The 12,808-nt window shown below is 38.9% G+C and overlaps 1 protein-coding gene across 12 annotated transcripts in view; it reads left to right on the top strand.

Annotated features, from left to right (window-relative positions):
* FAM228B (family with sequence similarity 228 member B) overlaps nt 1-12,808 on the top strand; it is a 92,822-nt gene that overhangs the window by 46,928 nt on the left and 33,086 nt on the right. For 9 of the 12 annotated variants that reach the window (XM_055377565.1, XM_031008013.3, XM_031008012.3 and 6 more), the window contains exons 2-3: nt 397-527; nt 11,192-11,260. In XM_055377565.1, the coding sequence (XP_055233540.1) occupies nt 429-527; nt 11,192-11,260 (168 nt within the window). In that variant the 5' untranslated portion in view covers nt 397-428. Of the gene's footprint in view, nt 1-396; nt 528-5,648; nt 5,680-11,191; nt 11,261-12,808 lie in introns of those variants that run through there. The other 3 variants (XM_063696026.1, XM_055377573.1, XM_055377571.2) reach the window with 2 other exon arrangements.

The raw sequence follows: 12,808 nt of genomic DNA, 5'->3' as shown, positions 1-12,808 counted from the left end.
CCTGCCTTCTCTAAGCAGCTCAGCCTGTGTTTCTGTGGCCAGAAATTTGCAGTTCTTCCCACTCGAGGCCACCAAAGTCAGAAAAGTGTTGCAAATGGGACTCCGAGAGGCCAGGCTGAAGCTGCCACACTGGCTGGAATGGGCTACCTTGGAGGGGGACGTGGGAATTCATTCCAAGGGACGGGGGATTCTTTCAAAGAGCGTCTCCCCTGCTTATAAAGGAGGCTGGCTCTGAAGCCGTCATCTGGAGTCTGCAGTGAAGGCCTCTTGTTAGGGAAACTGGATGGTTCGTGTTCAAAATCTATTTTGCGTGTGTGCAAGGACACAGGTGGTATTAAACAGAAGAGAAAATCAGATGACTGTGAAATGTTCAATACTAAATAAGATGATTTTTAGTTTTTCCAGGGGCATTGATATTTGTGACCACAATGAAAAATGTAGACAGTGATGATCTGGTAACTGGCACACTTCCCAAGCTCAAGAGCTCAAAAGAATGGTTGGAGCCCAAGCCGCTTTGTTTTGTGGAGGTATATATCAAATAGTGTGGGATTTGGAGATTTTTTTACTTGGATCGTTGCAGTAGGAAGTGGCTTGTGCTAAATATATTGTTTTTTCTATTGTTTGTTTTTATTTCATTCTGTTTATTATTCCCTTCACTTTACTAACTTTGTATATTCACTTTGCTGTTTTTTTCTAACATCTTAAGGTGGAATCATAGGTCATTGATTATATACCTTTTAAAATGTAACATAGCTATAAGTTTCTCTTGAGGTACTGCCTTAGCTGCATCACCCAAATTTTGATATGATGTATTTATTTATTTATTTATTTATATTTGAGACAGGGTCTTGCTATGTTTCCTCCTGGAATCAAGCCATCCTTCCACTCCCTAGTAGCTGGAACTATAGGCGCACGCCACCATGTCTGGCTAATTTTTGTATTTTCTGTAGAGATACAAAAAATCTCTACACTGTGTCGCCTAGGCTGGTCTCCAACTCCTGAGCTCAAGCAATCCACCTACCGTGGTGTTCCAAAATGCTGGGATTATAGCTGTGAGTCCTTGCACCCAGCCAGTTACATTGTTTTTAGATTGTAGTTTCTTTTTTCTAAACAGCTTTATTAAGATGTAATTGATATACAGTAAACTGCATATATTTAAAGTGTGTGTCTGGCACTGTGGCTCATGCCTGTAATCCCAGCACGTTGGGAGGCTGAGGTGGGAGGATCGCTTGAGCCCAGGAGTTCTATCTAGACCAGGCAGAGCAATATACTGAGACCCTGTCTCCACAAACGAACAAACAATAATAGCCAGGTGTGGTAGCATACACCTATAGTCCCAGCTGCTTGAGAGGCTGAGGCAGGAGGATTGCTTGACCCCAGGAATTTGAGGCTGCAGTGAGCTGTGATTGTGCCACTGCATCCCCACCTGGGTGACAGAATAAGACCCTGTCTCAAATAAAGTGTACAAACTTGGTAAGTTTTGACATGTATACACACGAAAACATCACCACAATCAAGATGGTGAACATATTCAGTACTCCCAAAGCTTCCTTAATATTCTGTTGTAATCCCTCCCTCCCATCCCCCCACCACTGCTTTTCTTTCTTTCTCTTTCTTTCATTCTTTCTCTCTCTTTCCTTTTTCTTTTCTTTCTTTCGCTCTGTCACTCAGCCAGGAAAACACTGGCGTGATCTCGGCTCAATGCAACCTCCACCTCCCGGGTTCAAGTGATCCTCCTACCTCAGCCTCCTGAGTAGCAGCCTCAGGCCTGCGCCACCACACCTGGCTATTTTTTTGGATTTTTAGTAGAGACGGGGTTTCACCATGTTGGCCAGGCTGGTCTCAAACTCCTGACCTCTAGTGATCTGCCCGCCTTGGCCTCCCAAAGTGCTGAGATTATAGGTGTGAGCCACTGCGCCCAGCCTGCTTTGCTTTCTGTCACTCTAGTTTGCATTTTAAAAATTGTATACAAATGGAATCTTACAGTATATATTTCTTTTCCTTCTGTTTGGCTTCTTTCACTCATCATAATTATTTTGCCACTCACCCATGTTGTATGTATCAATACTTCATTCCTTTTTTGGTTGAATGCTATTCCCTTATATGGATATATCCCAATTTGTTCATCCTGTTTATGGACATTTGGGTTGATTCCAGTTTGGGGCTATTACAAATAAAGCTGTTATGAACATTCATGTGTGTGTCTTTGTATGGACTATGCTTTCATTTCTCTTGGGTAGATATTTAGTTGTGGAATGACTGGGTCATATGGTAAATGAATTTAACTTTATGAAGCTGCCAAACTAGTTTCCAAAGTCATTGAATTATTTTACATTCCCACTAGTAGTGTGTGAGAGTTCCAGTTGTTTCATAATCTAGCCAACATTTGGAATAGTTTTATTTATACTTATTTATTGTATGGCCTTTTTAACTCAAGGCATTTTAAAAAGATGTATAGTGACATCTCATTGTGGTTTTAATTTGCATTTCCTTAATGACTAATTATGAGCATCTTTTCAAGTCTTACTTGCCGTTTATCTATCTTCTTTGGCAAAGTGTTTGTTCAAATCTTTTGCCCACTTTAAAACTGGCAATTTTAAGTTGGGTTGTTTGTATTCTTACTGTTGGACTCTTCCTATTGAGATATAATTTACATGCCATAAGATTCACTACTTTTTTTTTTTGAGACAGAGTCTTGCTCTGTCGCCCAGACTGGAACGCAGTGGCATGATCTCGGCTCACTGCAAACTCTGCCTCCCGGGTTCACGCCATTCTCCTGCCTCAGCCTCCCAAGTAGCTGGGACTACAGGCGCCTGCCACCACACCTGGCTAATTTTTGTTTTTGTATTTTTACAGAAAAAAAGTAGAGGGCTTTCACCGTGTTAGCCAGGATGGTCTCGATCTCCTGACTTCATGATCTGCCCGCCTCGGCCTCCCAAAGTGCTGGGATTACAGGCATGAGCCACCGGGCGCCCGGCCAAGATTCACTACTCTAAAGTGTACAATTCAGTGTTTTTTATTTTTTTTTAAATTCAGAATTTTTATTTTCAGTGTTTTTTAGTATATTCACGAATCCGTGCAACTGTCACCACTATCTAATTCCAGAACATTTCATCACCCCCAAAAAGAAACTTCACACATTTTAGCAGTCACTCCCCATTCCCCTCCCTCTCTGGCTGCTGGCAACACTGATCTACTTCCTGTCTAAACAGATTTGTCTACTCTGGACATTTTATACAGATGGTATCATGCAATATGTGGTCCTTAGTGACTGCTTTCACTTAGTATAATGTTTTCAAGGTTTGTCCGTGTCAGAGCATAAGCAGTACTTTATTCCTTTTGATGACCAAATAATATTCCATTGTCTCAGTATCACATTTTGTTTATCCCTTCATCAGTGGATGGACTTTTGGGTTGTTTCTGTTTTTTTGCTGTTATGAATAATGCTGCTATGAACATTTTGTGTAACTTTTTAGGTAACATGATTGCAGTTCTCTTGGGTATGTAATCTAGGAGTGGAATTGTTGGGTCATATGGTAACTCTATGTTTAACTTTTTGAGGAACTGCTGAACTGTTTCCCACAGCAGTGATACCGTTTTAAATTTTCATAGCAATGTATGAAAGTTACAATTTCTCCACTGCTCAGAGTTCATTGAACTTCTTGTATCTGTGGGTTTATAGTTTCTGACAAATCTGGAAAATTTTCAGCCATTATTTCTTTTTTTTTTTTCAACTGAGTCGCACTCTATCACCCGGGTTGCAGTGCAGTGGCATGATCTCAGCTTACTCCAACCTCCGCCTCCCAGGTTCAAGCGATTCTTGTGCCTAAGCCTCCCGAGTAGCTGGGATTACAGATGTGCACTACCATGCCCAGCTAATTTTTGTATTTTTAGAAGAGTTGAGGTTTCACCATGTTGGCCAGGCTGATCTTGAACTCCTGACCTCAAGTGATCCGCCTGCCTTGGCCTCCCAAAGTCATGGAATTACAGGCATGAGTCACCGTGCCTGGCCTATTTCTTAAATTCTTTTTTCTATTCCCTCCATCTTTTGGGAAATACAACTATATGTACAATAACCTGCTTGAAGTTGTCCTGTAGCTCACTGATATTCTGGTAATTTTCTTCAGTTTTTCCCCTGTGCATTTCATTTTGGAAAGCTTCTGTTGCTATGCTTTTAAGTTCACTAACTTTCTGTAATGTCTAATCTGCTAATAAACCTACCTAGCATATTTTTATCTCAAGTATAATTTGCATCCCTAGAAGTTTTATCTGGATTCTTTTGTTGCCGTTTTTTGTTTGTTTGTTGCTGTTGTTGTTGTTGAGACGGGATCTCACTATGTAGCCCAGGCTGGTCTTGAACTCCTGGCCTCAAGTGATCCTCCTACCTTGGCCTCCCAAAGCACTGGGATTACGGGTGTGAGCCATCATGCCTGGCCCTTAGCTCTTTTTCAAACACTTTTTTCTGTCTCAACATGTCTAGTCTTCTTCTAGCTTCCCTAACTTATGAACTACAGGAATAATAACTTATAATGTCCTGGTTTAATAATTATAGTGTCTTTGTCATTTTGGGGGCACTTTTGGTTAATTTTCCTTCTTATTATTGGTTAAATTTTCCTATTTCTTTGTATACCTGGTGATTATTGGTTAAATTTTCCTATTTCTTTGTATGCCTGATGATTTTTGATTAAATGCAAGACTGTGAATTTTAACCATATTGAGTGCTAGATATTTTTGATTTGCCATACATACTCTTTTTTTTTAAGTACAAGTGCACAGATTTCCCATAAATATTCTTCATTTTTCCCCTTGGATTCAGTTAAGTTACTTGGACACAGCAGGATTCTTTCAGGTCTTGCCTCCGAGTTTTGCTAGACAGGACCACAGCAGTATCTACTATAGGGCCAATTTTGTTTCAGTACTGATACAAAACCTCTCCAAATACTCTACTCTATGCACTTCAAACTATGGGAATTTTTTTTTTTTCCTCTGACTGATGCTAAAGGGAACGAACACTCCTGGGACTGTGTGACCTCTAGGGATTGATTCCCTAATTCTTGCAGGTGTTTCTTTGCCCATTGTTCCTTTGGGCATATAGTGTTTACGATCAGCTGAAGACTCAAGGGGACCTCTGCGGTTGACCCTTTGCAGTTCTCCAGAGCTCCATCTTTCTTGTAGCTCTCCTCCCTCTAGTACTCTAACCTATGAACTCCAACTGCTCTGGCCTCTCCAGACTCCCATCCCCACTCCTCAATTCAGGCAGACAGCTGGGCTGTTTGTTTTCTATTTCTCAGGGGCCACTGTTCTTCTTTGCCTGATGTTCGATATCTTAGAAACTGTTGTTTCATCTATTTTATCTTTTTTTTTTTTTTTTTTTTAGTTGTTTCAGGTGGGAGAGTAAGTCTGTTTCCTGCTACTCTGTCTTGTTCAAAAGTGAAAGTTCTCATCCAGACATTATTTTTTCAAACAGTTGTTTTCTGCTCCATTCTTTTACTCCTCACTTCTGCAACTCTATCCATTTGTTGAATCGTTTGATATTGTCTCATAGGTCACTATGACTCTGTTTATTATTTTCTAATCTTTCTTCTTCCTTTTTTTTCAGATTGGGTAATTTCTAATGGTCTGTCTTCAAGTTCACTGACTATTTTTATGTCATCTCTAATCTGCTGCTAACCCATTGAGGTTTGTTTATTTCTCAAATTTAAGAACTGTATTTTCCACTTGGTTTTTTATCATTTCTATTCTCTGCTAAGATTTTCTATTCATTAATTATGAGCATATTTTTAAGCATAGCTATCATAACTGTCCTCAAATCCTTGTCTTCTTTTTTTTCAGATTTTCATGTCAATATAATTTTCTTTTTAATTTTCTTATTTTACTTTAAGTTCTGAGATACAAGTGCAGGACGTGCAGGTTTGTTACATAGGTATATATATGCCATGGTGGTTTGCTATCAACCTGTCATCTAGGTTTTAAGCCCTGCATGCATTAGCTGTTTGTCCTAATGCTCTCTCTCCCCTCACCCCCAGCCCCAGACTGGCCCTGATGTGTGTTGTTCCCCTCCCTGGGTCCATGTGTTCTCATTGTTCAGCTCCCACTTATGAGTGAGAACATGCGGTGTTTGGTTTTCTGGTTCCTGTGTTAGTTTGCTGAGTATGATGGCTTTCAGCTTCATCTATGTCCCTGCAAAGGACGTGATCTCATTCCCTTTTATGGCTGCATAGTATTCCATGGTGTATATGTACATTTTCTTTATCCAGTCTATCATTGATGGGCATTTGGGTTGGTTACATATCTTTGCTATTGTAAATAGTGCTGCAATAAACATACATGTGCAGATGTCTTTATAGTAGAATGATTTATATTCCTTTAGGTACATACCCAGAAATGGGATTGCTGGGTCAAATGGTATTTTTGGTTCTAATATCCTTGAGGAATCGCCACACTGTCTTCCACAATGGTTGAACTAATTTATATTCCCACTAACAGTGTAAAAGTGCTCCTGTTTCTCCACAGCCTCACCAGCATGTATTGTTTCTTGACTTTAATAATCGCTATTCTGACTGGCGTGAGATGGTATCTCATTATGGTTTTCATTTGCATTGCTCTAATGATCAGTGATGTTGAGCTTTTTTTCATGTGTTTGTTGGCCATGTAAATGTCTTCTTTTGAGAAGCGTCTGTTCATATCCTTTGCCCACTTCTTGATTTTTTTTTCTTGTAAACTTGTTTGTTTTTTGTAGATTCTGGATATTAGACCTTTGTCAGATGGGTAGATTGCAAAAATTTTCTCCCATTCTGTAGGTTTCCTGTTCATTCCAGTGATAGTTTCTTTTGCTGTATAGAAGCTCTTTAGATTAATTAGATCCCATTTGTCAATTTTGGCTTTTGTTGCAATTGCTTTTGACATTTTTGTCATGAAGTCTTTGCCCATGCCCTGAATGTTATTGCCTATGTTTTCTTCTAGGGTTTTTATGGTTTTGGGTTTTACATTTAAGTCTTTAATCCATCTTGAGTTAATTTTTGTATACAGTGTAAGGAAAGGGTCCAGTTTCAGTTTTCTGCATATGGCTAGCCAGTTTTCCCAGCACCATTTATTAAATAGGGAATGCTTTTATTAAAGGAATTCTTTATTAAAGGGGAATCTTTTCCCTATTGCTTGTTTTTGTCTGGTTTGTCGAAGATCAGTTGGTTGTAAATGTGTGGTGTTATTTCTGAGGTCTCCATTCTGTTCCATTGGTCTATATGTCTGTTTTGGTACCAGTACCATGCTGTTGTGATTACTGTAGCCTTGTAGTATAGTTTAAAGTTAGGTAGCGTGATGCCTCCAGCTTTGTTCTTTTTGCTTAGGATTGTCTGGGCTATATGGGCTCTTTTTTGGTTTCATATAAAATTTGAAGTAGTTTTCTCTAATTCTATGAAGAATGTCAATGGTAGATTGGTGAGAATACCATTGAATCTATAAATTACTTTGAGTAGTGTGGCCATTTTCATGATATTGATTCTTCCTATCCATGAGCATGGAATGTTTTTCCGTTTATTTCTGTCCTCTCTTATTTCCTTGAGCAGTGGTTTGTAGTTCTCCTGGAAGAGGTCCTTCACATCCCTTGTTAGCTATATTCCTAGGTATTTTATTTTCTTTATAGCAATTGTGAATGAGAGTTTATTAATGATTTGGCTTTCTACTTGTCTGTTGTTGATGTATAGGGAATGTTTGTGATTTTTGCACATCGATTTTGTATTCGGAGGCTTTGCTGAAGTTGCTTATCAGCTTCAGGAGCTTTAGGCCTGAGATGATGGGGTTTTCTAAATATAGAATCATGTCATCTGCAAACAGAGACAATTTGACTTCATCTCTTCCTATTTGAATACACTTTATTTATTTCTGTTGCCCGATTGCTCTGGCCAGAACTTCCAGTAATATGTTGAATAGGAGTTGTGAGAGAGGGCATCCTTGTCTTGTGCTGGTTTTCAAAGGAAATGCTTCCAGCTTTTGCCCATTCAGTATGATATTGGCTGTGGGTTTGTCATAAATAGCTCTTATTATTTTGAGATATGTTCCATCAATACCTAGTTTATTGAAAGTTTTTAACATGAAGCGATGTTGAATTTTATTGAAGGCCTTTTCTGCATCTATTGAGATGATCATGTGGTTTTTATCATTGATTCTGTTTATGTGATGGATTGTGTTTATTGATTTGCATATGTGGAACCAGCCTTGCACTGCAGGGATGAAGCCAACTTGATGGTGGTGGATAAGCTTTTTGATGTGCTGCTGGATTCAGTTTGCCAGTATTTTATTGACAATTTTCGCATTGTACTTCAACAGGGATATTGGCCTGAAGTTTCCTTTTTTTGTTGTATCTCTGCCAGGTTTTGGTATCAGGATTATGGCCTCATACAATGAGTTAGGGAGGAGTCCCTCCTTTTCAATTGTTTGAAATAGTTTCAGAAGGATTAGTACGAGCCCTTCTTTGTATCTGTAGTAGAATCCAGCCATGAATCCCTCTGGTCCTGGGATTTTTTTTTGTTTTTTTTTTTTTTGTTTTGGTTGGTAGGCTATTAATTACTGCCTCAATTTCAGAACTTGTTATTAGTCTATTCAGGGATTCGACTTCTTCCTCGTTTAGTCTTGGGAGGGTGTATGTGTCCAGGAATTTATCCATTTCTTCTAGATTCCAACATATGGGTCATTTCAGAGTTGGTCTCCATTGATTGTCTTTTTCTTAAGTGTGGATCACATTTTTCTGTTTCTTTATGTATCTAGTAATTCTAGATTACATTTTGGACATTATGAATGATACATTGTGGAGGGTCTGGATTCTGTTATATTCCTCTGAAGAATATTGAGCTTTTGTTTTAGGAAGCAGTTATCTTTGCTGAACTCAATCTCCAAACTTGTCTTTCCTGAAGTTGGCAGCAGATGAAGTCACAGTTTAGTCTTTTTTTATCTTAAGCTGGGCTACATGGAGTCTGCCTTATGCATATACAGTTCAAGAGTTTGCCAGATATTTGGTCAGAGTTCTTTTGCAGAATTTGTGGCATCCTTTCTTTGGCTCCCTCCTTTCCAGTATTTTTCCTCTCACCTTCCAGCTTCCATGCTTACCCCAAACTCTGTCTTCTAATTCCTGAACCAGTTAGGCCGCATGTTTCTATCTGAGTTTTAGCCACCTCCTTTACCTCAGACTAAGGCCCTTTCTCAGGCAAGTTAATAAAAAACTGGAAATTCATCTAGTGCTGTTTTTTTTTTTTTTTCTTAGTGTTGAATAGCATTCAGTAACTCCCTGCTTTTTGATCACTCTCCAGTGTCTTCAGGTTGTTGTTTTTTATATTTTTTATCTGGAATGTTAATTCACTACCCCCTATCTGAGTACAGACTTTCCAGGAAGGGCAACTCTATGAGGCAAAAATAACAAAGAAAGCAAACTAGAGTAGACTCATTTGAGTTTTCTATGCTTCTGGTTGTTGCTTAGCTCCCATGAGCCTTGGCTTCTTTGGATGTTAATGGGGAAGGACAGTTCTTAGATAATGAGATTTTACTCATCTGTCCTGGAAATAAAAGCAGTGGGACTGAAGACAACTACTTTCACTGACAGTTAACTTGAGAATATTTTATTTGTATGTAATTACAAGAGGATCTCAAAGGCAATTCTGTGCTAGAAATCAACTGCTTCCATTTTCTGGCAGGTATTTAATAATTGTGGAACATTTGTTATAAAAATGGAAAAATTAATGCTGTCATAATTTTGTCACTAATATCACTGTTCCCTAAAAATTGTGTTATTTCAAAATCTGAAAATGTGACTTGTATATAAAAATAGTATTTGGCTGGGCATGGTGGTGGCTCATGCTTGTAATCCTAGCACTTTGGGAGGCTGAGGTAGAAGCATTGCTTGAGCTCAGGAGTTTGAGGGTACAGTGCGCTATGATCATACTACTGCACTCTAGCCTAAGTGACAGAGCAAGACTGTCTCCAAAATAAGTACATAAAAAATAAAATTTATTATTAATATTTATTTGATAGCCATATTCACTAATGATAAATAAATTTGTTCCAATTATATTTATGTCAATACTGTCTAAGAAATTTGTTTCAGTCTTTTGGGTAGTTTGTCAATTGTCATGGAAAAATTAATTAAATGAATATGTTTCCTTTTATTTTAATAAGAGCTTTCTTTCATTTTGAGAAGATCCAATTACTTGTTTAATTATAATTTTACATTTTATATACAGTTGTGAGTTAATGGATAAAAATATAACTCATTTCCTTGATTTATTATATCCATAGGCTTATGTTTCAGTAATTTTCAAAAACAAAATTAGTGGGTGAATTCATTATGGAAGAACACGAAAAAGAGCAGGAGGTTGAATAGAAAGTCTTTCTAAGACCTTGTATTATTGTTCACTAGTGACATTTCTCCTATGTATAGAGTTTGCCTTAGGTGGCACTAAGCTTTTAGTGAAACTGTTGACATATTCTTAACTAGTTCTGTAAGAATCAAGGCTGGAAGATTAGTATGTCTTGCATAGTCAAAAAGCCTCAAATAGAGGCCTAATTTAATCTATTTTAACCCAGAAAAGTAAAAGCATTTTATAGGAAGTGAAAAAAGATGGATTGTAACTACCATGTGACTCCGGAAAAGACATTTGAACATTTTGGGACTCAAAATGTCTGTGAGCTGAGTTACATTTTGGTGTAGCCAAGAGCAGACAGATCGAAATACTGTTTAAAAAGCACTTGATGGGCTGGGCACAGTGGCTCAGGCCTGTAATCCCAGCACTTTGGGAGGCTGAGGCAGGCAGATCACTTGAGGCCAGGAGTTTGAGACCAGCGAGGCCAACATGGCAAAACCCCGTCTCTACCAAAAGCACAAAAATTAGTCAGGCATGTGTTGCACACCTGTAATCCCAGCTACTTGGGAGGCTGAGGCACGAGAATCGCTTGAACCCTGGAAGTGGAGGTTGCAGTGAGCTGAGACGGTGCTGCTGCACTCCAGCAGCCTAGGCAACAGAACAAGACTCTGTCTCAAAGAAACAAACAAAAAAAAAGCACTCGATGATATGATTTGGAGGAAACAAACTGCATGCATAGAGAACTTTCCAGGGATATGTCTGTCATGCTAAATATAATGATTCCAGATAGCACTAATAGTTTTTAAAGATTTTCTTTTCAAAGTTTAATTCTGTCCTTTCAGGTTTTAGCTAAAGAAGATACTGAGGCAGCTATTCAATCAATACTATACAAAGAAAATTCTGTAATTAAGGTAAGAATTGGCTAGAAAATGCATCTCAGTTAAAAATTAAATGTAGTTTTTCCTTTTTATATGTAGCATATGCTATAAAAACTATTTAGAAAATATGGAAAAAAGAATTAAAAGAACACTCCCTTGCACCTGGAATTAACCTTAAGGGATCTCTGAAATTGCTCTAATGGACTTCCTCCCTTTCTATACTTTGTGGGAATTCCTTTGCAGAGAGGCACAGAAATTTTCCTCTACTCACTTGTTTCTTTGTCTTAGTGGGTTTCAGCAGTCACTATAAATGAGCTAATCCTTAAGAGCTGTTAGCAGAACACATTGACTAATTATTACTCAGATATACATAGAACAGGGTTTAACTGAGCCAGGATGGGCTTAATGTGACAAGAAGAACATCCATGTGAAGTGTACTAAACACCAGGGACACTGGAGTGGGTAACCTGTTTTTATTTTTAAGAAATTTCTTTAGAGCTCTTTAAAAAGGAAAGGAACTAACATTGGGAATGGCTGAAGTGTGCTATGGCCAGAGGTTAGGGAGGGACTCAGCCTAGCAGACCTCTCAGGGTTCTTAATATTTTATTTATTTCACGCTCTTCCTAGTAGTCACATGACTTTATTTGCTATATGAAAAGTGGATGAGAAGGTTTAGTGAGAATGAATTAGTTTGTAGCCTAATCAAGCATCATCTTTGCAGGCTACTTGCCACTTGGATTAGGTTATGCTACACTTCTGCCTCTTTACTCTTGCCTTTTTTTTTTTCTGAAGGTCAGTTGTAGTGAAGGGTTTTTTGTTGTTTTTTTTTTCATAGAATGTTTTTCTTCCTCTTTTTCTGCCATCTCTTCTCTTCCTGGATAACCCTTCTTTTTTTTTTTTTTTTTTTTTTTTGAGACGGGGTCTCACTCTGTCACTCAGGCTGGAGTGCAGTGGCACAATTACAGCTCTCTGCAGCCTTGGCCTCCTGGGCTCAAGTGATTCTCCTGCCTCAGCCTCCCAATTAGTTGGGATTACAGGTGTGAGCCACGGAGCCTAGCTAAGTTTTAATTTTTTTTTGAAACGGAGTCTTACTTCTTTGCCCAGGCTGGAGTGCAATGGTATGATCTCAGCTCACTGCAACTTCCACTTCCCGGCTTCAAGCAATTCTGCCTCAACCTCCCAAGTAGCTGGGATTATAGGCACGTGCCAGCATGCCCGGCTAACTTTTGTATTTTTAGTAGAGACGTGGTTTCACCACATTGGCCAGGCTGGTCTCACACTCCTTACTTCAAGTGATCTGCCCACCTTGGCCTCCCAAAGTGCTGGGATTACAGGCGTGGGATTGCCACTACGCCTGGCCAAGTTTTAATTTTTTTGTAGAGACAGAGTCTGACTATTTTCCCCAGGCTAGTCTTGAATTCCTGGGCTCATGTGATCCTCCTGCCTTGGCCTCCTGAAATGCTAGGATTACCGGCGTGAGCCACCGCACCTAGTGTAAATCCTCATTCTTAAAGGCCCAGCCCAAATGTCTCCCACTTTGGGAGTCTTGGCTTTGAAAAAAAATTAATCATTTTTTTCAGT

The sequence above is a fragment of the Gorilla gorilla genome, chromosome 12, assembly GCF_029281585.2.
Source record: "Gorilla gorilla gorilla isolate KB3781 chromosome 12, NHGRI_mGorGor1-v2.1_pri, whole genome shotgun sequence".
NCBI classification, from domain to species: Eukaryota; Metazoa; Chordata; class Mammalia; order Primates; family Hominidae; genus Gorilla; species Gorilla gorilla.
The sequence above is the reverse complement of the archived record's forward strand: the minus strand, read 5'-3'. Positions and strand labels throughout refer to the sequence as shown.